Source organism: Sturnira hondurensis, unplaced genomic scaffold, assembly GCF_014824575.4.
Source record: "Sturnira hondurensis isolate 20B ecotype Veracruz unplaced genomic scaffold, ASM1482457v3 Scaffold0004338, whole genome shotgun sequence".
In the NCBI taxonomy this organism is placed as follows: domain Eukaryota; kingdom Metazoa; phylum Chordata; class Mammalia; order Chiroptera; family Phyllostomidae; genus Sturnira; species Sturnira hondurensis.
This window is the reverse complement of record NW_028076969.1, coordinates 3,464,916-3,491,476: the sequence shown is the minus strand read 5'-3', so window position 1 is coordinate 3,491,476 and position 26,561 is coordinate 3,464,916. Positions and strand designations below refer to the sequence as shown.

General features: G+C 41.8%; 1 protein-coding gene across 3 annotated transcripts in view; it reads left to right on the top strand.

Moving 5' to 3' along the window:
• IGSF11 (immunoglobulin superfamily member 11) overlaps positions 1-25,311 on the top strand; it is a 160,558-nt gene extending 135,247 nt beyond the window's left edge. For 2 of the 3 annotated variants that reach the window (XM_037045542.1, XM_037045543.1), the window contains exons 2-7: positions 9,829-9,992; positions 11,457-11,664; positions 14,585-14,740; positions 20,285-20,407; positions 21,340-21,490; positions 23,001-25,310. In XM_037045542.1, the coding sequence (XP_036901437.1) occupies positions 9,829-9,992; positions 11,457-11,664; positions 14,585-14,740; positions 20,285-20,407; positions 21,340-21,490; positions 23,001-23,442 (1,244 nt within the window). In that variant the 3' untranslated portion in view covers positions 23,443-25,310. Of the gene's footprint in view, positions 1-9,828; positions 9,993-11,456; positions 11,665-14,584; positions 14,741-20,284; positions 20,408-21,339; positions 21,491-23,000 lie in introns of all 3 variants that reach the window. The other variant, XM_037045544.1, reaches the window with a different exon arrangement.
• The last annotated feature ends 1,250 nt before the right edge of the window (positions 25,312-26,561 follow it).

Below are 26,561 nucleotides of genomic sequence, written 5' to 3'. Positions count from 1 at the left end.
ATCCCTGTCTTGTTCCTGATTCTAAAGGGAACACTTGTAGTTTTTGCCCGTTGGGTATGAGGCTAGCAGTGGGTTTGTCATATACGGCCCTTCTTATTATTAGGTATGTTCCCTCTATTCCCACTGTGTCACTTGCTCTGCTCTCTGCCAGTTTTCAGTCACTTCCTCTGCTGCCCACAAGCAAATTGGGCCCTTCTGATGCTGGTGAGTGGGCTTGTGTACATTCTAGGACCCTGTGGGTGTCTCTAAAGAACTCTCCTGTGAAGCTGGGAGTCTCTCCCACTGGCACTTCAACCCCCACAGGTGTTTTTAATCACAGGTTTTGAGGCTTTATTTTCCCACACTGGAACCCTGGGTTGTGCAGTCTGTCTAGCTCTGCAGTTGTTCCTCCTGGTTTATCTGCAAGCAAATGTGGGACCGCCCAGTCCGCAATCTGCTCCCTGGCTGAGTCTGCCAGCCACCGCCTTGCTGCTTGGAGTCCTCTCTGCCTGGCTGCCTGGCTGCCTGTCTCCTCCCCTCCTACTGATCTGGATGAATGTTTCTTCTTTAACTCCTTGGTTGTCGGACTTCTATACAGTTTGATTTCCTGTCAGTTCTGGTTGTTTTTTGTTTTTAAATTTGTTGTTGTCCTTCTTTTGGTTGTGCAAGGAGGCACAGTGTGTCTGCCTATGCCTCCATCTTGTCCGGATGTTTCCATTAATCTTTTGTATTGTTTTCTTGCACTCTATTTCATTTATTTCTGCTCTGATCTTTATTATTTCCTTCCTTCTACTTGCCTTGGACTTTGTTGTTCCTTTTCAGGTTTCTTTAAGTGTGAAGTTGGATTGTTTATTCGAGCCTTTTTCTTTTTGAGATAGGCCTGTGATGCTATGAATTTCCTTTTTAGGTTTGCTTTCCTAGTGTCCCACGAGATTTTGGATTGTTGTATCTTCATTTGAATTTGTTTCAAGATATCTTTTGATTTCTTCCTTAATCTCATTGTTGACCCATGCATTGTTTAATAACATGTTATTTAGCTTCCATATCTTTTTTTTCAGTGTTCTTCTTGTATTGATTTCTAGTTTCATAGCATTGTGGTCAGAGAAGATGCTTGGTATGATTTCAGTCTTCTTAAATTTATTGAGACTTGTTTTGTGTCCTAGTATGTGGTCTGTCCTCGAAAATGTTCCATGTGCACTTGAGAAGCATGTGTATACTGCTTCTTTGGGGTGAAATGCTCTGAAGATAGCAGTTAAATCCATTTGATCTAGAGAGTCATTTAAGATCACTGTCTCCTTGTTGATTTTCTGTCTGGGAGATCTGTCCATTGATATCAAAGGGCTGTTAAAATCCCTGACTGCTACTGTATTTCTGTCCTTTCTCTCTTTATGTCCATCAAGATTTGCTTCCACTGTATTATTTATTTCAAAAACCACATTCTTTATTTCTGACTGGTTCTTCTTTATGGTCTCTATGTCTTTTCATGTTGTTGGGTGCCCTTATAATCATTACTCTGATACTACCTGATAAATTGCTTGCCTCCATTTCTTCTGGAGAGTTGTCTTGTTCTTTCATTCGGAGCCTTTTTTTCCTTCCCATTTTGGCCTCTTCTTTGTATTTGTTTCTATGAGTTAGGTAGACCTGCAGGACTCTGGCACAGGCCTGTGTCAGATGTTGCGACTGGCCCTGGACGAACTTTTTGGAGCTGTCAGCCATCCACAGCATGTGGCTCCCTCTGCTGGTCCTGTTTGTGCACAGAAAGAACGAAGCTGAGCACCAAGGCCAGTTTTTTCCAGCACTAGGCCCCAGGGGAGATTCTGCCAAAGTCTCAGAGCTCCCAGAGGCCTGACTGCTTGTAGGCTTTCTGTTAGGCTTAAAGAGTGAAAGTCTTCCTGCTGCACTCCTCAGCAGCAGGGCTTAAGCACCACAGGGTGGGGCAGAGTAATTCCTGTGGGTGGGGATGCTGCTTCCCCTCAGGCTGATGCCACGTGGAGGGGAGTGCTCTGCCTGAGAGAGATGGCTTCTGCAGTGTGGGGGTTGACTCAGCGCAGAGGTCCTGGTGGCTGTTCCTGCAGTGCTCTCCCCAGAGCCACCCACCCCAGCCTCTCCTCACAGGTCTCGAGTCCACTCTGTCCTCCCTCTGCTGGAGCCCAGGGAACGTGGCCACAGATGGCATTTTGTGCGTTGGCCCTTTAAGAGGCTCTCTGAGACTCCAGCTGTCTCTCCCTAGCAGACAGCCATATATTATGTGGGTTCCTTTCTGGCTCTGGTGCTGTAGGCCGGGGAGCCCAGCTTGGGGTTTAGACCACGCTCTTCTCAGGGAGATCTCCCCAGCTGCTGCAGTATCCCCGCCCCCCAGAACATCAGCTAAGCTCTCTTGAGCATAGAATTTGTGCATTTTGAAATTTATTTCAATCTGATGTAACCACAAAACTGAATTTGATAGGTTAAATGAATTTTATGTTATATGTTTTATATGCAAGAAGTAGCACTCATGAAATCATATGGGAAGCATATAAACCAACAATCATTTTGTGGCTTCTGATAGTGACATTTCAGATGAAAAGACAACACAGGTCTTCCCAAGTGTCATAAGATCCTTCTGATGCTTTGCTGACTGTATTCCCAAGGGAAGTGTTCTGGCTGTTGGGCTGGTCCTGAAACTCGGGCACACAGCCCACAGACACCAGCACACACTCTGTTTTGATGTCTCCTACAGTTCTGGCAGTTGGATTGCTTGGGCTAGTCCTCACTGTGAACTTTCAGTGTTCTGGCTCTGATTTGTAGGGGAGGTTTCATGTCCTTCTGGCATCATCACTGAGAAATATCCTTTGTCTGTTTTCTTGGCTGCGATGCAGTGTGGATGTTCCCTCTTAAGGTTTTTAGAGATTCTCCATTGCCAGCTTATTTTCCTCTCACATGTATCTCTTGGTCTGAGAAAATGTAAATTTCCTTCTGTGTTAAATTTTGGAAAATAAGGTCCTGAAGACAGAGTATAGACTACAGGTATTCACAGTTCAGCTCCTCAGAGGAAACAGGACCATGTGCTTTATGTTTTCTTATTTCATTGCTTAGACTCATTCAGAATTCATGGGTTGACTTAATTTTTGTTGGGTGAAGGTACTAAGAAAATATTCAAGTCTGCAAAAGGCTGCCAATTCAGCTCCTGAATTATGCATTTTGTGTGTAAATATTGCAAATTGTAAGATATTTTACATGAATTTTTAATCCAATATTTTGCATTAACGTTTAAATTTCTGTCTAGAATTTCAAACATGGAAATGCACTCTAAAAGGAAATAGGGCTTTTAGTTTTTGTTTTTAGTAAAGTGGGAAAAATTAAGCATTTAAAATACGAAAACACCCATTTCATTTCTGCTTAGCCTTTCTAAGAAATTTTTAACTATACTCAGTTGAATTGGTATGTTAAGTAGGAATGCTGAGATGGAGTCACAGACAACTCTTGTGTCTTCCACATCCTTTTAGATTTATTCAAGAGCCACTTCTTTCTGTAGATGTAAAGTTAAACAGGTTACACAACTTTTCTGATCACTCTGAGTTTTATTTTTTTAATTTTTATTTATTGATTTGAGAGCGAGAGAGAGGGAAAGAGGAAGGGGGAGAAACAGAGAGAAAATGTTGATTGGTTGTTTCACTTACTTATGCATTCATTGGTTAATTCTTGTATGTAGCCTGACCAGGGATTGAACCTGCAACCTTGGCATATCAGGACAATACTCTGACCAACTGAGCTACCTTGCCAGGGCCTGATTACTCTGAGTTTTAAGATAAAGCAAAACAAGAAAAATCTTGATTTCCATACAGAAACATATGTGTAGTTCTCAGAATGCTGGGGATCCACTCCCTAGGCATCCAGAGGTCTGCCTTCAGCTTCCTTCTATTGGGCTCGTCAGACAGCCCTTTGGGAGAATCTGAGATGACCCCGCGCCAGCTCTTATGTGTGTTCACCTCTGATCTGTCGGAAACATTTAGGTGTTCTTCAGGAATGTAGGCCCTTTACTGGGTAGGAATGGGATGGAATTTGCAACACATCACAGCTCTAATAAGGAATTCTCGCCCAGGCTGGTGTAGCTCAGTGGATTGAGCACAGGCCTGTGAACCAGAGGATCGTGGTTCAATTCCCAGTCAGGGCACATGCCTGGGTTGCAGGCCAGTTCCCGGCAGGGGACGCACGAGAGGCAACCACACATTGATGTTTCTCTCCTTCTCTCCTTCCCTTCCCCTCTAAAAATAAATAAATAAAATCTTTAAAAAAAAAGAAATTCTCTCCGTAAAGCCTCTTTACCGACATTTACTCCTGACCCATTTATTCTTTGTGCGGTCCTTAAAGGTTATACGGCCAGTTTTAGCCATCTTCCTGCAAATTCATCTGGGTAATCTATCTTACAACTAGCTTTGGATCCTGGTATCTTAATATCTGATATTGTTAGGGCATTGAATGACTTTCCAAACTGTTTCATAGAGAATTCTGGTAGCTAAAGTGCATAACAGACTTTGTGTAAAAAGTTAAATGTTTCCATTGGTTTGAGACTGAGTAGCACAGATATATTTACAAATTGAATTTTTATTCCTCAGTATAGTTCTCTTGGTATAGGTATATCACTGTGCCTTAATCATAATACAAGTAATCACGTCATTAGTTTTCTGAGGCTTGGTCTGTGGAGGACTTTGGTGTAGCAGAAAACATACCTGATTGCAAGTCAGAAGATGCAAGTCCCAGTCTTAAGAACTTTGACAAATCTGTCTCGTTGGACCCTCATATTTCCACATGGAAATTGAATTAGACCAATTTAACAATATGTATTTATTGAGTTCTTATTGAGTACTTAGAGCAATGGCGTTCTTACTGTACCTCTCAGTGCACTGGTGAAGTTATGTAAAATACACTAAAGAAAGTGTGATTACAAGTTTGGATGATGTTCACAAGGAGAGGGACAGTGCTTCAGGAGACTCTGACCTTGTCAGAGGGTCAGGAAAGGCTCTTCTGTGAGAAGGTGCACTTCAGCTAATGTGAAGGACTGGGGGGGTTACCAAGTGAGGGGATTGGGGTGTGGGTCAGAGCAAATCAGATGAAGACAACACAGAGAACAGAGCAAAGGCTTGGATTGAAGAAGTCAAGAGACATTTAGTTTGTAAAATGGCTCAGATTTTTGTCATGGATTGGGTTTGGGAGTTGCCGAGAGAGGAGAAGGAATCATGAAAGATCTCTCAGTAAAACCTGAGAACCTGGTGGCTGATCATGCCGTTCACCAGAGTAAGGAAGAGTAGGAACAGTGGAAGCAGGTACAGAGGGGAAGATGGAGAGTTTCATCTTGAACAGGTTGACTTAAGTAGCCTTTGAGATACCTACACAGAGATGTCTAGGAGGCAGTTGGATGAAAGAACAGAGGTTTGGCTAGAGAGAGGAAATTGGAAGCCATTGTCAAATATATAAGAATTGAAGCTGTGATAGTAGCTGAATCTATAGGAGGACAGTTCAGAATAGGAGGCAGCCCTTTGGGAAGTGCCAGCCGTTAATAGTTACGCAGAGAAGGGTGAAACAGCGAAAGAGACCAAGACATGTTCAGTGATACAGAAAGAAAACAAGAAGTAAATTATATCACTGAAGCTAAGGGAAGCGTGCGTTTTGCGAAGGAGGGGGAATGGTCATCACTGTTAGATGCTACTGGAGTCCAGGAGTGATCACAAGAGTCATGAAGGCATCAGGAGGTTTCTGGGGAACCTGGAGAGAACTGTCTTTAAGAGGAGGGAGTGGCAGGAGCGCATTGAAGACGATAGCAGAAGAGTCTCTAAGGAGAGAGTGAGTATAGACAGGTCTTTCAAAGAGCTTAGTGGTCGTATATGAGAGAGAGGGCTGGAGAGAACCGGGCAGTGGAGGGAGGGAGGAAAGGCTGTCAGGGAGGCTCCAGTGTGGGGGCGGGGGCGGGGGGGTTGAAGCTGCAAGAGAGGGAGCAGTCTGTGATAAAGTCGGAAGGAGGCCGAGAGGATGGATTGTAAGTTATGCTCAGGTGAGAGGTTGGTCTTAGATGGACTCCTGTGATCTAACAAGAGAGTGGAGGAAGGGGGCGAGGCAGATCAAAGCTGATTCATAAGTTTGAAGTTGAGGGTATTTCCATCCGATGGCTTTACATAAAAGTCTGTACTAGCTTTAAATTTTGTGCTTGTATGACATAGTAATGATAATAATAACCTTCATAGGCTGCTTTCTCTGAGTTAGTTATGTGTGTTAGTTATGTGTATTCCGTTAGTATGTATTACAGTGTATGTTATCTCTGTAGACAAACTGCTTGGGATTTGAATCCAGACCTTAACCATGACCTATGTGATCTTGAGCTGGATTGAATCCTCTCTGGGCCTCAGTTTCTTCTGTAAATGGCAGTAAGATACAGGATTAAATGAGTGCATGTTCATATGTAGACACATGTGTACATGTTTACATATAGTGCTTAACGTGGACTTGGTATTTGGCCAGTGTGCCCTAAATCGTAGCCAGCAGTAGCAGCGTGGTAATAGTCCCCGTCAGCCACCAGCATCTGGCACTGCCCTATCACTCCCTTTCGCTGATGCCGTGGTGCTCTGTAGCCCTGTTGGACAGATGCGGTGACAGTCAGAGATGAAGTGATTTGTTTGGGGACACACAGCCAAACAGGTGAAAGAGCCAGATTTCAGACTAGGTGTGTTCTGCTTCAGACCTATACTTTTACAAGATCTGAAAGCAGCTTATCTGGAGTAGTGCTTCTGTAGCTCTCTTGATACTTGCAGTTCAGGGTTTAACCTTATATAAAGATGCGAAGTGAACAAAGTCAGAGCTGGTCTTTCATAGCGTCTACCAGCCCAGGAGCTTGCTCCCGGCCAGCAGACCTGTTCCGTGATCCCCAGCTCCCACGGGGAGCTGCCCTGCAAATCTGCGCTTCCGTTACTGGAATCCTGCCATGTTTTGGCAGGTCCCCCATCTACATCTTTCTCTTTCATTCTTAGTTTATATTGGCCATTTTTTCCTTTTTAAAGTTTGTATCTGAGATTGTGTGAGTTCAGCTTGGAATGAGTGAATTGAGGGTGGAGGGTATACCTTATCCTGGGTAGTTTAAAGGGCGCAGGTTCCTTTCCATTCTTCCTTGGAGTATGAGCTGAAGAATGAGGTGATGGAAGCTTTGTTGCCAGTTGGGCTTTTACACTCACTGTTAGAAACACCTGCCAGGCATTTGTAACGATCACTGTAACACACACCCCCTTAACTCACTTTCACCTGGTGGCATCGCTTGTTCCTCTGCTCGTGGCCTGTTTCGTGATTAATTGCCTCCCCTCTCTGCCTCCCAATACCTGGTGTTCTTTCAACTTTCCCTTTTAAAGCTCACAGACCTTCCCTAATGTTTTTAAACTTAGAGACTTTTCCTGGTGCCTTATATTCTACCACAGATGGCATATTTTATGAAACCATTTGTATCGCAACAGAATAACTTGTAAGAACACCACAGACCATATGGGAAGAACGTGAAGTTCTATAGAAGGAAGGTGCAATGTGTGATTATTTTTTAAATTCAATGTAATCGTAGTAGAATGTTATTGTGTTACTTTGGAGGGGAGAATTGAGATAATACCACTTGAAAATGAAGCAGTCTGAGATACTGCCATGGACTGAATGTATTTTTCATGGTTAGAATTGCGTCTTTGTTGGCTCTCCCTGACGCGTTTTAGTTTCCTCTCAGACCCGTGTTGTTCGCTGGTCCCAGGGGAGTGGCTGTTCTTTTCAGAAGAGGTAACAGTTGATCTTGGCTTCCTAGGAGTTGGCTCTGGTGAATCACTGCTTTCTTTTTTGTGCTTTTAATAGCATTATTGTGGTATAACTTATAGTCCACACAATTCAGCCATTTAAAATATAAAATTCGATGGTTTTTAGTAAATGTGTAGAGTTGTACAACCTTCATAACAATCCAACTTTAACAGTTTTTCATCCCCCTAAAAACACTCATTGAGCCCGTTTGCATCAGTCTCTGCTCCCTTATCTGTATCCCATGCAAGCACCGATTTGCTTACTGTATACGGATTTCCCTTTTCTGGACATCGCCTATAAATGGGATGGTAAAGTGTGCTGCCATCTTTCGCATCTGGCTTCTTTCACTTAGCAAATGTTTTTGAAAGGTCTTCATCCCTGTTGTAACATATATTGGCAGCTTGTTGCTTTTTACTTCTAGTGTTGAGTTATATGGATATTCCACGTCCAGTTTTTCCATTCATGAGTTGATGACTATATTTTCCATTGGGGGTATGGTATGAGTAATGCTGCATTCAACATTTGCAGACAAGTCTGTGTGGACAGGTGTTTTCATTTTCCTGGGGTAGAAACCTGGGGATGGAATTGTGAGGTTGTGTACTAGTTTATGTTAAACTGTCCAAGAAACAAACTATTTTTCCAAGTGGCTGAAGTGCTTTACACTCCCAGCAGCAGTGAGTGAGGATTCCGGTTTCTCCGCATCCTTGGTGTTGCCTTAGTTGTCGCCATGACCGTGGACGTGTCATGGTGTGGCACCGTGGGTTTCCTCTGCAGCACCCTTCCTAGTGAGTAATGATGTTGAACATATGTTACCCATTTTAATAGGTCGTGTGTCTTTTTGGTATTGAGTTGTGACAGTGCTTTATACATTCTGTATCCAAGTCCTTTATCAGCTACCTGATTTACAAATGTTTTTTCCAAGTCTGAGCCTTAGTATTTTATTTTTCAATTAAATCTTTTTAATCACGTAAGTTTAAAAATTTTTCATGAAATCCAGTAATTGTTTTCTTCTATGATTTATGGTTTTAGTGCTCTATCTAAAGCCTCTTTGACTAACTCAAGGTCACAAATATTTTTCCCCTTAGTTTATTTCTAGAACTTTCATAGTTTTAGTTCTTACATTTAGGTCTGTGGTACATTTTGAGTTGATTTTTGTGAGTATTATGATGAGGTAAGGGTCTGAATGACTTTTTTGCATATTAATATCAAATTATTCTAACACTGTATATTGAAAAGACAATTCTTTCCCCTGTTTGTCTTGTACTGTTATTGAAAAGCATTTGCCCACAAACAGAAGGGCTTATTTCAGAACTCTCAGTCCTGTGCCATTTACCTGGTGGTCTGTCCTTATTCTGGTATCATACTGTCTTGATTACTATAGCTCTATAGCAAATTCTGTCATCAGACAGTGTGAATTCTCCAAAATCTTTTAAAAAATATTCTTTGGCTTATTCTAGCACTTTCTCTTATATTTTAGAATTAGTATCACCAAAAAACCTGCTGGGATATTGACTGGGATTGCTCTGAATCCGTAGATCAACTTGGGGAAAATTGCCAGCTTAACAATATCGAACCTTCCAATCCATGAACATTGTATATCTGTCCATTTATTTTGTCTCATGTGATTTATTTCATCAGCATTTTATAGTTTTAGGCTACAGTTCCTGCACATATATTATTAGATTTATATGTAAGCGTTTAATTTTACAGTTGTAGTATTGTGATGCTTAAAAAATCAGCTTATTTTTCATGCCCCATCACCATTTCAAGTTTTGCTCAAACACTGTCAGTTGAATTCACCCATATTATATTTGAATCTGGCCAAGTGCCAAATACTGTCTTAAAAATACAGTGAGTAGCCTCCAATATTTTTCATTTATAGTTACTGAGAGGTAAAGAAAGAAAGGAACAATGTTTGTTACTATGACTCAGTGACTGGTTAGCAGTTGTTGAGAAACACTGTTGTATCAGTCTGTGTACATTACTGACATTGTGAAACACTCAGGCTTTTCTGTCAGGAAAGGGCAAGCTTGTAACCTCCTGTTGGTCCTTCTGTAGGTGTTGCGGCTTCCCTGGACGTCTCAGGGAGCCCTGGGAGTGTCCAAGTGGCCCGAGGTCAGACGGCAGTCCTGCCCTGCACTTTCACCACCAACGCTGCCCTCATTAACCTCAATGTCATTTGGATGGTCATTCCTCTTGCCAATGCCAACCAGCCTGAGCAGGTACTTCTCTTCCATCCTGTGCCACCCCTAGAATATGAATGTTGATCTTTCCAAAGGAGGCGGTCGGAAAGCATACTGAGGACGTGTCTGATTCCTAGAGAAAGGTGACACTTTCGGTGCACCTCCGCTGTTCCACGTCCTGCTCCTGCGTCAGTTGTCCAGTGTCAGAAGAAGCGATCCTCTTTGTAAAAGACTGAAAAAAACCTAACAGATGTCAAGGGGGTTCTTCTGAGAATTTTATGTAGGAACCTGAAGTTTCATCAAAAAACAGTACCGACAGGAAATACCAAGACTGAATATACACCCAAGCAAAATATATTTGGAAAGGAAGAGACTGGAACTAACATAGGTGGATGAGATGTGATAATATTAAAAAAGTAACATTAGATAATAATACTTGAATTATTTGGCTAATTTCATAAGTATTTTAAAATAAACAAAGCCAGCCAGGCACACTAGAGTCTCATGTAAGTTAGCATATGTGGAATTAGAAGTTACTACCTAATAAGGTGTATCAATTATAGTAAAAGACCCATAAATTGTGATACCCACTGCAGGAAATAATGCTCAGAAAATTAGTGAATTGTGGTTATGACTCTACCTTCATTGCCTAAGTTGACTCCTCTCTGTTATGAAGCTCTTCTACTTCAATAGGCTTATTACTACCTCAGTATAATTGATAAGCTAGATTTTCTGAAGGGATCTGGCTTGGCAGCACAGGGTGAGGACATAACCTCCCATTCGTTCCTCTGGTAGGTGAACAGATAGATATATTTAGTAGCTACTTCTTCTATTTCTTTAAGCTGTGGAACTTTCATAAGTGGACTGAGCCTTTGAGACCATTTTATTCAGACTTACCATTTTAGGAGTCAGTGATTGAGTGAAAGAGGCGAAGGAAGACTTGACCATAGTTACCCAGACAGTTACTGGTAGAGCCGGAGTAGAACTGAGTCCCTCACTCTCGGCCTGAAGGGCTGTCCACAGCAAGGTTCTGAGTCCTCTCCCATCAATAGTTAACTTCAATGGCAGGAACTGACATAAGAACAGCGATGAAGGGCTTATAACTCTCCTTCCTTTTTATGACACTCATTTATATTTGGTCATTAACTGTGATCTATTATTTTGTGACCTAGGAAGCATGAGAATGGCAGTGCTAATTTAAAACATTTTTAATTTGGAACTGGTAAAAATGTTTATGGGCTGGTAGTAGCATAACCTAACAGAGTATAGCCTAGTTCTATATTCTGATGAGTTAGGTGAGGAAACAATGTCTTTCCACTTTGGTACAAAAGAATTTAGAATCCCTAGATACTTACGGACAGGTATTGTAGTAAGAACTCAGTGACAACTCTAAGTTAAAAATAAAATTTCCTAATGTTTGGTGCAGTCTTTTGCCTCTAGATGGCGGTTGTGGGTCTGGAAGGAGATGCCGCAGCCAGTTTACTCACTTCGCTTCCTTTGCAGGTCATTCTGTACCAGGGTGGACAGATGTTTGACGGCGCCGCCCAGTTCCACGGCAGGGTAGGGTTTGCGGGCACCATGCCAGCCACCAATGCCTCTATCTTCATTAACAACACGCAGCTGTCAGATACGGGCACCTATCAGTGTTTGGTTAACAACCTTCCAGACAGGGGGGGCAGGAACATCGGGGTCACCGGTCTCACAGTTCTGGGTGAGTGAGAGAAATGTGCCAAGCACGTGGGCTTTACCTGTGCCTCTCCTCTGAAGCAGATTTGTTTCTGCCTGTCCTGTCCGTCTGCTTGTGTCCATCTCCTGTCTCCTGTCTCCCCTCCACTCAGCCCACCTTGACTGCTTCCGTGTGCCTCTGAGTCCCCCGACCCTGCTCTGTTTCAGGGAGCTCCCTGAAGGTGGCATAAAATACCTTCAACAGTGGCTTCTGACTTTTCTTTATTTTCCTTTTTTAAAAGATTTTATTCACTTATCTTTAGAGGGGAAGGGAAGGAGAGAGGGAGAGAAATATCAGTGTGTGGTTGCCTTTCATGTGTCCCCCGCTGGGAACTGGCCTGCAACCCAGGCATGTGCCCTGACTGGGAATCGAACCTCGATCCTTTGGTTCACAGGCCTGCGCTCAATCCACTGAGCTACACCAGCCAGGGCTGGCCTCTCACTTTTTTTAAGTTTCTGCAGGATAGGACTTACTGTTGAGAGCAAATTAAATCAGGAGTTATATATTGTGAATATGAAGCAGAAGTTTTAGCACGTGTGAAAATGTGTTCACTGCTGCTGTGTGTGTGCCCGGGAGGCTCACCACAGTTCTTGGTGTGCACCTCTTGTCCAGGCATAGTTTTAATCACACTTCCTTTCACTCTCAAAACTATCCTGTTAAGTGATAAATTGTACAATCAATTTGGGCTTAATACCAAGACCAAATACACTTAGGGCCTTTCCCCAAGTTATATAGACAACGAACAACAATAAAGCTTAGACTAAAATGTAGATCTGTTTACTCATTCCATCATACTGGCAAGTTAGTATGTGTAATACTTGATAATATCCATCCTAAACTTGTTTTACTTCTCAATTCCACTGCCTCTGAAATAAAACACCACCTCCCAGATGGATGCTTATGGTACAAGTGGCTAAGTTCAGATCATTTCGGGAGCCTGAGGAAGTACCACCAATAGAAAAGGTTATGCTTTTGGTGGTCCCTCTTCCTCCTTGAACCTCAGAATCTACTTCCATGTCCCTTGGCAAACTCTCTCCCTTTTCCTTTCGTCACTGAGTCACATGCGGACACTAGTGTTGAGGGTTGTTGCCGTTTTTCTTTTTTGGGCAAGGATATACTATAGCCACAGTGCCTTGTCTCCCAGTTTTCAAACAGAATAAGGAAACTAAGAACGAGGTTGGAGATTTCTATTCTAGAAGAATTATTCATTCTAATATATTAAAGTTACAGACTCTAAAATACTCTGAGAGCTGAATACTGTTGGAATTTAATATTACTCTGGTGCTTATACCTGTAAGTTAGTAACTAGCTTCCCACATTATCCAGGTTTATTTTTTCATTTTTTTAAAGGAAGGAAAAAAGCCGTTAATTTATTTTATAGTTAATATAGCTACCTCAAAAGAATTGTTTTGGTTTCCCCGCAGAGCACCACAGTGGCAATGGTTAAGGCAGTGACTGAGGAGATTGGTTTGTCCCATCATGGCGGGTAGGGTGCCCTGGGGTTTTTTACTCTTCCCACCTCTAGGTTACTTTCAGTGTCTCTCTTTCTCCACCCACCTTCTTTCCTAGCTCCTCTATATACTGCATTTATTTTTCATTCATTCATTCTTTATTTTTGCAAGATGGAACACAATTATTGAAAAGCTATTAGCATTATAAGTACATTGTTACTTAGATTTAATCTCTACTGCCATAGGCTTCAGTTAAACCTTTCTCTCTCCCTCTTTCCCTTTCTCTCTTCTTCTTCCCCTTCCTTCCTTCTTTCCTTCCTCCCTCCCTCCCCTCCTTCCGCCTTTACAAATCACCAGTTTCTTCCTTTTATGCTCTTTTTCTTTGGAGATTTTTTGTTTCATGTTTTTCGTGTCCTTGTCTCCCTTAATGATTAGAAAATGCATTTACTGTGAGGTAGTAGTAGACCTGAACCTTCCCCTGCCGTGCCCCACCGTTAAGCAGGTTACATCCAAAGGGGGTCTGCCTGGTTTTTGTTTGTAAAGTGACAAAGAACCTTGTTAAGTGGTCTTAGCCAGAGAGTGGCCGGCAGGGTAAATGGTTGCTCTTCCTTGAAATATCTTCTCTATAAGTGGCCTCTTTCAGTAATTAAAAAAATGAGTTGTGGTCAAATACACATAATGTAAAATACACCGTCTGAGCAGCGCTTATGTGTGCACGTCAGTGGTGTTAAGCCCACTCCCGTTGTGGTGCAGCCGCGCTCCACAACTCTTCTCGCTTTGCGAATTGACACTCTGTACCCATTAGAGCCACACGTCGCTCTCCCACTGGCTGCTGGAGACAGCTGTTCTACCCTCTGTCTCTATGAATTTGGTTATTCTAGGTACCTCATGGAAGTGGCATCGTGCATCATTTGCTTTTTTATGACTAGCTGATGTCCCTCAGCGTAGCGTTCCCAAGGTTCATCCATGTTGTAGCATGTGTCAGAATTTTTGTACTTTTCGAGGCTGAGCAAAATTTCATTGTAATGATAGACCTCATTTCACATACCCATCCATCCATCGGTAGACACTTGAGTTGTTGCCACCTTTCAGCCATTGTGAATAGTGCTGCTGTGAACGTGTGTGTATTCAGTAGTGTTTTTAAAGGCAATATGTTGATACAACAGGTATAGAGGAAACAGAATGAAACCAAGACCATAAGACCATTTCACCTTGAAAATGTGAAAATAAGATACCTTTTACATATTTGGTCCCTGCTAACTGAGGTTGTAGGGCCTGTACCTGTGCTCAAACCCTGTGAATAGTACGTGACTGTCCACTGGCTTCACACAGGTAGTTTCCTAGCATGCATTCCAGAAGCAATAAGGTTCTGGTGCACTGAGACTCGGATGTCTCCTCTATTATTATTGGCTCCCAGTGAATGCATACTTGATTGCTCACTCTTCCTGTTGTAGTTCCCCCTTCGACCCCTCACTGCCAAATCCAAGGATCCCAGGATATCGGCAGCGATGTCATCCTGCTCTGTAACTCAGAGGAAGGCATTCCTCGCCCAACTTACCTTTGGGAGAAGTTAGACAACACCCTCAAACTACCTCCAACAGCCACTCAGGGTATGTATGGTGTTGCTTTACTTATTTAATTAGTGACTGTGGAAAATTTTGATTCTAAGATTCACAGAGTAATTAACTTTAATAGATTTTGGAAAATAACATACCATATTTATAATTGTTGAAAAAGTTATTTGGATCATTTTGTGTTTTTAACTATAAAGAAGATAAAACATTTTATTGTGTCTTCTCATTGCTGATTTTATGAAATGTATATTATCTAATGGTAACTATATATGGAAATTCTGTTCCATTTGGTTTAAAACAGTGCAGTGGTAGCTTCGTTGTATTGTTAACTGTAAGGTAATCCTTGAAGTTTATAACTGAGAATCCGCTTCCTACTTGAGACAACTGCCTATTTTAGTTTGAGAAACATCAGCCTAATCACGAATAGGGTTTCTCACTCACATCAGTGTTTCTCTCCCTCTCCCCTCTTCCATTTCCCCATTCCCTGTCCCTGTCCCTGTCCCTGTCCCTCTCCCCCTTCTTCCTTCCTTTCTCTCAAAAGTCGACAAGAGTGTCCTATGATGAGGATTAAAAAAAAACTTAAAAACTTTTTTTCACCATAATAACTTTTGGGTTACTCTGATAATGATTACTGCAATACTGTTGTTCTCTACAGATTTTTTTTAAATTGGGAAATGTTTTAGCTACACTGTGGGCTAGATAGTTTTATTTGTATACTAAGTTGTCACTCTCATCATTGTAAGTAATATGTTTAAAATAGATCTTGTCTTCAAATCCTGAAATCATATTCAAATTCTAGATTTTTCACTGACAGTTTTCTGTGACAACTCACCTCTTGGGGCCTGTGTTGCCTTTTTGTAAAATAAGGGTGTTAAATGATATCTCTAAGATGATTTTTTCATCTTAAGATTCTATGATTTATTATAACATTTATTTAAAATACTGGATTGAGTTTGGAATTAAAAATGAACATTTAAAAGTGTCTTGTTTTTATGCAAGTTGCAAAGTATCTGTAGAAAGAACTTTCCATAACTTTGGTTTTGAGTAAATGTGTATCAGTCAAGTGTATTGATATTTGCTTTGCAACTTAAATATTCTCTGATACTTTAGGGGTAAAAGAGAACTTGAATACAAAGATGAAAATGTTTGTCTTATATAACTCAGACTCTGGATTGGTTATAAAAATTACTTTAGATAATTTCATCTGTCATTATAATGCACATTAAATGAGTCTGCATTTTAATTTAAATTTACCTCTTTTTATTTTATTTTATTGCTTATGATATTGCAGATGTCCTGATTTTTCACCCTTTGCCCCCTTCCACCCAGCACCCCCACTCCCTCAGGCAGTACCCCCTCCATTGTTCATGTCCGTGGGTCATGGATATTAAGTTCTTTGGCTTCTCCATTCCTACACTGTATTTTACATCCCCATGGCTATTCTGTTACTACCTATTTGTACTTCTTAGTGCCCTCACTTTTTCACCCATTTTCTCCCTCCCTCTTCCTATCTGGCAGCCTTCTGGCAACTTCTTTTCTCTGGCTGCTTTTAAGAGTCTTTTTATCTTTAACCTTTGGTATTTTAATTATGATGTGTCTTGGAGTGGGCCTCCTTGCATCCTTGTTGTTTGGGACTCTGTACTTCTTCACTAAAATAGGGAAGTTTTCTTTCACTATTATTTTCATATACATTTCCAATTTCTTGCTCTTTTTCTTCTCCTTCTGGCACCCTTATGACGTGAATGTTGGACCTCTTGAAGTTGTCCCAGAGGTTGATTTATACTATCGTCATTTTTTTGGTATTCTTTTTTCTTCTTACTGTTCTGCAAGGTTGTTTTTTGCTTCCCTGTGTTCCAAATCCTTGTTTCGGTTCTTGGCTTCATGCACTCTACAGTTGTTTCCCTGTAAATTGGTCTTTATTTCAATTACTGTATCCTTCGTTTCTGACTGGATCTTTTTTATGCTACTGAGGCCCTCACTAAGTTCCTTAAGCATCCTTATAACCAGCGTTTTGAACTCTGCATCTGATAGCTTGCTTATCTCCATTTTGTTTAGTTCTTTTTCTGGAGTTTTGATCTGTTCTTTCATTTGGGCCATGTTTCTGTCTTCCCCTTTTGGCAGCCGCCTGGTGTTTGTTCCTATGTATTTAGTAGAGCTTCCTTGACTCCATATCTTGGTAGTGTGGTCGAATGTAGTACGTGTCCTGTAGAGTCCAGTGGCACAGCTTCCTCTACTACCAAAGCTGGGTACTGAAGGTGTGCCCTTTGTGTGGGCTGAGTACATCCTCCACTTGTAATTGAACCTTGGTTGCTGTTGGCAGATCAATCAGTGGGAGGGATTTGACCACTGACCACCAACCTCTGATCTCCACAGAGGATGAACTGTGCAGGGGAAAGGTGGTGTTGCTCCCACCTGGTCTGTAGTTCACTGGGCGTGCTGGCCCTGGAGATTTCCTGAGTGGTGGACGCTAAGGTCAACCCCCACCTGTGTTTTGCCCCGGGTACCCTGCCAAGGCTATAAAGCAATCTGAGATGGCTGCTACTTGTGCTGGATATAGAGATTCCAAGGGGAAGCTAAGCTGTGATTCTAATTTGGCTGTTAGTAGTGCTGGGCTTGGACTCACTGAAGCAAGCTGTCACTTGTGTGATAGGATTTAGGGAGTTGTGAAGCATGAGCCAAAACCAGCCATTTTTATGAAAAAGTAGCTTGGATGGGCCCATAAGTTGGTTGGGATGGAGTCTCTGGGGATCTCCAAGGTGGGTCAAACATGGTCAAACAGTGTTAGCCAGGTTGATGGAGTCTCAGATATGGCACCAGCCTGATGGCTGTGTGGGGGGAAGGTTTAGCAAAGGGACCATCAGGGCTCTTCTTGCCCTGATGCCAGACACTTCAGTTTCTCCCTTTATGCCACTGGTGCCTTTCAAGCAGCTACCCCAGTGCTGGAGTCCAGAGGGAGTGAGTCTGAGTAGGTGAGACCATGTGTGGGTTCTTTAAGAGGAACTGCTTGGGGCTCCAATAGTTTCTTCCACCTACTCAACCCCACTGGTTTTTGCAGCCAGAAGTTGTGGGGACTTACCTTCCTGGCATTGGAATCCTAGGCTGAAGGATCCGGTTTGGGTCTGGGACTCCTCACTCCTGAGTTATCCCTCCCGAATTTTTATCCACCACACGTAGGTGTGGGACCAGCCCATTTCGCCTCTGCACTCCTCCTACCAGTCTGGATGGATATGGTTTCTTCAACTCCGTAGTTGTCAGACTTCCACTCGAGTTCTGATGGGGTTCTGAGTGATGGTTGTTGTATAGTTTAGTTGTAACTTTGATGTGGTGGGGGAAGAGGCGAGCCATAGCTACCTTCGCCGCCAACTTGACCAGAAGTGTAAATGTACCTCTTGGTAGCTACATTAATAAGGTAAATCTCAAAATAGTATTTAGTCACAAAATCACACAGAATTTTTTTTCAGATTTACTTTACTGATATGTTTGCATTTGCTTAATATAAACTCTGAAAGACGTGTTCTCTGAGAAAAGAATGTTAGACACCAGCGAGCAGCAGCCCAGATGTCCGATTAGTGACAGGGGCACAGTATTTGGGGGTCAGCGTTGTCCTTGTGTGTAGGAGCTAGCTTGGAGGCATTTCTTCTGGCTAAATCTGAGACCATTTGAACATTAAAATAAATATATAATCCATTGAGTAAAACGAGAGGCCTTGAATCTCTGCTGATATGTGTCTGTAAGTGGGGGAGAAGGGAAAGCATTTTCTTAGAGTAGAATGCCTATTAATGTCCACGGAAGGAATGATGGGATTAAGGAAATCATCACTGATATCAAAATAGGGGACAAAAGTTTGATAAGGCACAAGAGACCTACATAGTTCTAAAATATATCTCCACGAATTACTTATTAATTGCAAAGAAGAAATAGTTCAGTTGACCCTTGTACAACAAGGGTTTGAATTGCACAGGCCCACTTATATACCGATTTTTTTCAATAAATACTGTAAATGTATTTTGTTTCCTTATGATTTTCTCTGTCTTCATGATAAGAATACTGTATACAATACATATAACATACAAAATATGTGTTGACTACTTAGGTTATCTGTAAGGCTTCTGGTTAACAATAGGCTATTAGTAGTTAAGTCTTTGCGGAGTCAAAAATTATATGCAGATTTTCTAGTATTCAGGGTGAGGTGTCAGCTTGCCTAATCCCTGTGTTGTTCAAGGGTCAACCATGACTTTGCAGTAGAGAGACCTGGTGGATACCACTTTAACCAGGTGACTAAAACATTGTTGATGTGGTGATAAATGGCTCTCCCGTGCCTTCGAATATTGGGTTGGCCAAAAAGACCAGTGTTTTTTTCTGTAAAATAAAAGACACATTTTTCATTTTCACCAATAACTTTATTGATTTGGGTATTTTGAGTATGTCTGCAATGTCCCACGTGGTATAGCATTGGTTGTTTTCCATTAATGTCTCTATTTGATTGCTGTCCACTTCAGCTAGCCTGCCAACCATGGAGAACCGTCCAGAGACAAATCTCCGGAACGAAATTTTGCAGCCACTTTTGACATGTTCAGTCAGTCATAGAACCTTCTCCACACATGGCACAAATCTTTCTCTTTTTATTTTTTCATTTCAGTTGCATTTTTACCTTTATTCAAATAATAAAGCATAACATGCCAAAAATGTTGTGTATTTTTTCCATATTCAATATTAAAATAGCTACATAAAAATTCACCAAGTTTTTTTTAAATGCACGATGATATGACAGCTGTCACAATATAATCTAACAAAATTGTTCTGAATGAAGTTAAAAACAACTAAGCATTACCAGAGTCATCTTACCAGGGTGGGGGGGCGAGGTGAATGACCTTTTTGGCCAACCCAATAGATGTGGAAGAGGTAACACATTCGAGACCACTAAGCTGGTAGGTGGTAGGGCAGATTGCAATGCAGGCTGTGTGAGTCTAGAACACATCTGGAAGTGGTTCTGGAATGAAGGAGAGAGGATGGAAGTGGGAATGCATACACATTTATGTCTTTCTAATTCTGAAGGCATTTGAGTCCAGGTGCCTAGCTTGCATGGGATGCAGTTGCTGCAAACTAACCAGAGTGGGGGGTGGTGTGGCTTGTGCTCTCAAATTATGGTTCCACACTGTTGAACTTTCCCTGTTCTTTAAAAGAAAAGATGAAAAGATCATTTATTTTCCGACTCCATTTCAACACATTACTTCCATGCCAGAGCCGGCCAAGTGAAGTGACAGGCTGAGGAGTTAGCCCATCTCTTTTCTGAAAGGACCATGTGCTTGTGGCTGGAATCAGTCTGGTGCTTGTGGAAGAGGTGCTCTTGGCTCCACTTCGCCGTGACTGCAGAAACAGCCCTGAATATCTCCAGATCTTTAATGTGACATCACAATTGTAGTCTTTAAAATTCATGAACAAAGAAAAAATCTCTGCAAAAAATTAAAAAGCTATTGATACCTCTTCAGTGTTTACTTTTATACTCTTCTCTTTTGCTGATTTCTTTGGTTTTCTCATTTTCTCCCCTAACTCCTAACTCGATTGTTACTTTTCTGACAGACCAGGTCCAAGGCACAGTCACCATTCGGAACATCAGTGCTCTGTCTTCAGGTTTGTACCAGTGCGTGGCTTCTAATGCCATTGGAACCAGCACCTGTCTTTTGGACCTCCAGGTTACTTCCCGTAAGTATATAAAGTTCTGATGTCCACCCTGGGTCTGAAACCAAGATCTCTGTTAAACTGGGGAAGGCAGAGCACGGCCTAATTGTTTTTAGATGGTTTGAAGATTAGATAGAACTTTGTTTGGTTTTAATCATCCCTGAAAATATTTTATGAATGTATTAATGTATGTTTCAGCCTTAGCAATATGACATCTTTATGACAAAATGTTGTCCTCCTCAGAGTCATTAGAATCAAATCACTTCTGACTATATAATGCTATAGACATTATAAAATTTGTAGTGATCCATGGCCATGGCCAAGACAAGACCTTTCTATATTTTCTCCAAATCCCTTCTTTCGGCTTAATTATTGGGTAAATAAGCAGTGTGGAATTTTTCTCTTCACTGGGGAATTCTGGGTTATTTGAATTCTAGTTGCAAAAGGGGTTGCTCTGTCTAGGTTGAGGTGTTGAGTTGTTGAGTCATCCACGAATTACTTACTAATTGCAAAGAAAAAATAGTTCAGTTGACCCTTGTACAACAAGGGTTTGAATTGCACAGGCCCACTTACATACAGATTTTTTTCAATAAATACTGTAAATGTATTTTGTTTCCTTATGGTTTTCTGATTGCTGGGTAGGTTGGGCAGATCAGGCAGGTTAGGCAGCTACTATCCTTTCCCTGTTTGGCTGTAGGCGTGGCTCGCCTGAAGCAGCAAGGCGTGTAACTGTCTGTCCCCTAAATACACGTGAGCCTGCTCTGTGCCAGTCCTGGCCACTGCGGCTGCGGGAAGTTCAGGGAGGTTTAACTTGATATGGATGTGATACTTGAGGCAACTTTGTGCATTTTAAGGAGGTTCTTTAGTAAACTGAAGCTTGTAAAGTCACATGGATATATACTGTTTCTCTCTCTTTAAATTTTTTTCTTTAAATATGCCTTAAATATATTTTGCAGCCCAGCCCAGGAACACTGGACTAATAGCTGGAGCCATTGGCGCTGGTGCAGTTATTACCATTTTTTGCATTGCACTAATTTTAGGGGCATTCTTTTACTGGAGAAGCAAAAATAAAGAGGAGGAGGAAGAAGAAATTCCTAATGAAATAAGGTTTGTGTGTCAGATAATTTATCTTGCTTAGCCAACCTCTGTACTTCTACTCAGTCGGGCAACTGAAATTTCTTTGCTTATTTTACATCTGTGATAGCCAAGATAGTTAAAATGGCTAAATGACATTTTCTTGCATGATAACACTTTGCCTCATGGCTCCAGTCAGCTTTATCGACTGGATCGTGAAAGGGGAGGACTAGGAGGACACAAGTGAATAGTGTCCCCTTTTCCTCCCCTATCTCCAGGGTAAGTGGGCTTAGGTGGCAGCCACAGTAGAAAAGTTAGAACATGTGTTTCACGGTGACCCATATTATAAATGAGAACATAAAGCAAGAAGGAATACTGTAGAGCTTACCAGTACCTGTACACAGATAGGCCAAAGCATTATGGCTTGTGTTTCACAGGTGTGAAACACAGTTCAGTCCAGTATGTGAACATCTTAAGAAAACTGCCAAAATGACCTTTGAAGTTAAGTGGCTCTTGCCATATTGTGGTGGTAATGGGGGTTCAGGCTCAGTTCTTAGGTTGCATCATGTCACATCCTTGTTGAAAAGGCTTTAATGGCTCCGGACTGCCTAGCATTACGTACGCTGCCCTGCAGAATCCAACCCCCACCTACTTCCCTGGTCTTACCCTCCCATCACTTTTCTGATCACTTTGTGTTCTAGTCTGTTCTGTATTCTCTCATGTCTCAGGGCCTGTGCTCAAGCCTCTGCCCTCTTCCTGGGATATACTCCTTTTTTTTTCATCTATCTCTTCATTAAATTTCTTGATCTGATTCAAGACCAGTTCAGGCATCACCTCCTCATATAAGTTGGCTTTAGCCCTTTGCCCAGCCTTGCGGAGTTGCAAATGTTCTTGTATTGACGTCACCCCCATTTGACCAGAGGTGTCTTGGCTATCAGAGCTGTGTATTTTTTACATGAAAAATCTAGTGGAATAGTACTCAATAAATGTTAAATGAATTAACATCTTAAGTTAATGACTTCTCTTAGCCTCTTCTAATTCTTATGGGTTTGGACTGTATGATCTCACGCCAGCACAAGGTTACCGAGGAAAACCTCTTTTCAGCAGGCCACAGTCATTGTTCACACTCCAAAACGCAATAAAATCAGGCTGACTTGAACCATCTCTTGAAGTTCTTCGCACCCTAGTTTGGTTTCCTAGCTAACAGCAACTAACTCCGCGGAATTCTTCATGGACTATTTTCCTATTTGGAGCAGATATACACACAGATGTATTTTTTTAGTTATATTGGAAGACACAGGTCTTTGAGAGATTTGAAATGACCTTTTTCTGTCTTGGAGACTGAGAAGCCGAGGGAGATTTTTCTGGAGCAGTAGGAATGTTTTGGCAGGAGTGGACGTGGAAGCCAGGTCACCAGAGCTGTTGTGGCCTGCCCGGAGGAATTGTGTCTCACGGGCGTGTTAGCCTTAGCAGAGAAGGAAGAGTCCTGGTAGAGTAAACCTGATGTAAATCCTAATGGTGACTTTATTTTGTTCTTTTTCAGAGAGGATGACCTTCCACCTAAATGTTCTTCTGCCAAAGCATTTCACACTGAGATGTCCTCCTCAGAGAACAACACATTGACCTCCTCCAATACCTTCAACAGTCGATACTGGAGCAACAATCCGAAAGTTCACAGGAACACAGAGTCATTCAACCACTTCAGTGACTTGCACCAGTCCTTCTCCCTGCACTCAGGCAATGCCAACATACCATCCATCTATGCTAACGGGAGCCATCTGGTCCCAGCTCCACATAAGACTCTGGTAGTGACGGCCAACAGAGGGTTGTCACCACAGGTCACGTCCAGGAACAATGGCTCGGTCAGCAGGAAGCCTCGGCCTCAGCACACACATTCTTGCACCGTCAGCCGAGCGACCCTGGAGCGAATTGGCGCCGTCCCTGTCATGGTGCCAGCTCAGAGTCGGGCTGGGTCTCTGGTATAGGACAAGGGCCAACAGAGCATTCAGAAAAGAACCAGTGAAATGCTCCACACAAGAGGCTGGGTGTTGTGGGTAAGTGCTGGGAAAGAAACTCTTTCCTTACCATGATTCCAGTAAAAAGCACAAGAAAGCAAATGCTGTTACCTGGCCACTAAGATTTGTGACATGAACCAGACTTCTCTGTCATGAAGACTTGTTTCCCCACCACAGACATCCCAGGGTTCTACTCAGAAAGCTGGATCTCAAAGATGTGCCAAGCCAAGGAAGAAGATAGGAGAGCAGAATAGCATGAAAAATCTAAATTGCATCCAGGCGGGTTTGTTCTTTAGTTAACGCCTAACGTATTAGTTTTTCAAGAGACTAAAGTGCCAGATGGAGTTTAAATAATGAAATTATTCTAAAAGATAGGCGTCTTTAGAAAAATAATGAACATCCTGGGATATCTCCCAGCTCCCCCGTTCCCTCTTTACATAGAGGGCGAATGGCATGAATGGTTCCCATCTGTCCCAACAGGGCTGGCTCTTGTGTCAGAGAATCAAAGCTTCTTACACAAGCAAAATTCAGTACGAAATGGGAGAAAACAAAAGAAACTTCTTTGACAAGCCCATTTATATTTATTTATTTTTTGAACCACAAATTTCATATTTGGAATATTGCTCTGTTGACAGATTCTTGCCTGTCTATGTTTTTTCTAGGGCTTGCCATGGTTCCATGACAGTTACTGTTCATTGTTTTCTGGGAAAGTTTTTTTTTTAAACTATTGGTTTTTTAAAAGAATACATGAGGGGCATTGGACTAGGGAAAGAGAAGACTTTTATTAACACCACATTCAGTGACTATTCTTTGGGCCCACAGAGGTCCATCATGACAGAAGCAGGTGTGGGCGGCACCGGAGAGGAGGTGGGCAGGTCCCAGGGCCCGGAGCTTTCCTGGCAGCCTCTTGGGCAGGCATCCAGGTCTCCCTGCCATCACACTGGGTCACTCTTAGTGAGGGCAGTGCCCGATGCCTTTTGTCCTGAGGTAGATCGTTTTCTCCTTGTTTGACAAGTAGGGGTTAAGTTAGTAGGTTGTTACAGGGCAGGCGAGGTTTTCTTCCCCCCCCCCAAAATAATTATTTTTGCAAAAGGTGATACTGGGACAAAAAGGACGTGTCTTCAGGTATGCTCCTGGGAGGGTCTGCCCTGTATTTTTCAGAGCTCAGGGTTTGCAACTGTGTCCAAATGCATCTTACACCCCCACAAAGAGACTCCTTTTGTGATTATATACACGGTGTGGCTGGCTGTGGAGTTCAGCAGGTAATGTACAAACTCCCCACTCTATTTTGGGCTTTGTAGGGCTGGCCATACTCGGATTGGTGACTATCTTGCCTTAATCACACTTCAAGCAAAACACAAATGCTTTCTTCCCAGATCTAAAGAAATTGTTTATGATATTGACCCCACGATTCTGTAAGAGTGTCCTCTTTTCCCGACGTTGTCGCTCACTCCCTCTCCCCACTGTGTCTTTTGCCCTCTTTTCTTGCAAGCATTGCCACCACAGGGAGTGGCCTTCTGGTTTTTAGACTTATTTGAATAAATGGAAACCAGCAGCTGCTGCATACAAGGTCTCCAAGAGGGCTAAGCTCGGAACCTAACCATTCTGATACTGATGAAAAGCTAAATTTACTTTGGTATTACTTATTTTTTTATTTGATGGTTCTTGACTTTGTAAAAATTTAAATGTGAATGTCTATCCTTTTTAATAAAGTGAAAATACCATGACACAGAGAAGAAGATAATGTCAGATATTGTTTAGAAAGCATTTATCTTGCATTTCTTTATTCTTTCTAATTATCTAAAATTTAATAAAAGTTTATTCATATAAAAACAAGTTGTCGTAATTATCATAATACTAACAAATAGATGATTTTGTGTTCCTCGGAATCTTATAAGCATTTTCCAATGGGTTAAATAGTATTCATAATCATTTTAATGAACATGTAATATGAGGTTTGTCCAGAAGGTATCCAGCCATGTAATATGAAAAATAAGAGACATTTATTAAAGAAGATACATGAAACATTGTACACAGGACAACAATACCTCAGTCCCCTTCAAAGTAGGCACCTTGGGACCTCACACAGGTCTCCCAGTTACCATCAGCTATCCCTTTGTGTTTTTCTGAATCTCATTGATGGTGTGAAATCTCTTCCCTTTCAAAGGCGATTGTAGTTTTGGAAAAAGACAGGAGCTACAGGGCACCAAATCTGGGCTGTAGGGGGAGTGTTGAGTCACCTGAGTGATTTGATATTTCACAAAAAAAAAGTGTGCATGAGATGTGATACATGAGCAGGTGCATTGTCCTGATGAAGCTGTCAATCACCAGTTGCTCATAGCTTCGGCCTCCTGTCATCCAAATAGTTTCCACGGAGGAATGTTCAAGCTTAATGCAAAGTCTGATGCAGACTCATTACTCTCCTCCCTCAGTCATTTTAGATGCAATAGTCACACAGTGCACATGCTCACTCAATGGCGTCTACCACCCCCACTGACTAGTACGGTAAAGTCATCATTGTTCATGCCTGTGCATTCCAGTCCAGTCTCCTTGGCTGCCAGGTTACATCGATGTCATGCAAACCATTCTCATTATAGTAGCAATGGCTGTACTTTTTCCAGACAGACAAAAAATTACTTACCTTTTGTTGTTAGAAATTTAAGTTGGATCCAATTCTCCCATGTATGATTGCAGGTGTAATGACCTTTCCACAGACTGAGCTATTTTTACATTTCATATTTCTTGCTTTTTAAGCCCTGAATATCTGTCACCTAAACCAGTACCTAATGAGAGTGTTGAGTAGTGAATGACTGATGATTTTAGAACTGAAGTTGCCAAGTGTTATTTTGAAAAGTTAGGATCATGACCATAACCCCTGCCATATGGAGGTGCGGGTAAAAGTAGGTTCACAGTTTGTATGGAAAAAGATATACAGGTTATGATTATAATAATACAAGAATAAACTGTTTTGTATACTCACAACTGCAAACCTACTTTTGTCCACCCTTGCTTTTTGAATTGTTCCTTTGTTTTAACTTTTATTTTGAGATAACTGTATATTTACATGCAGTTCTAAGAATAATAGGTTT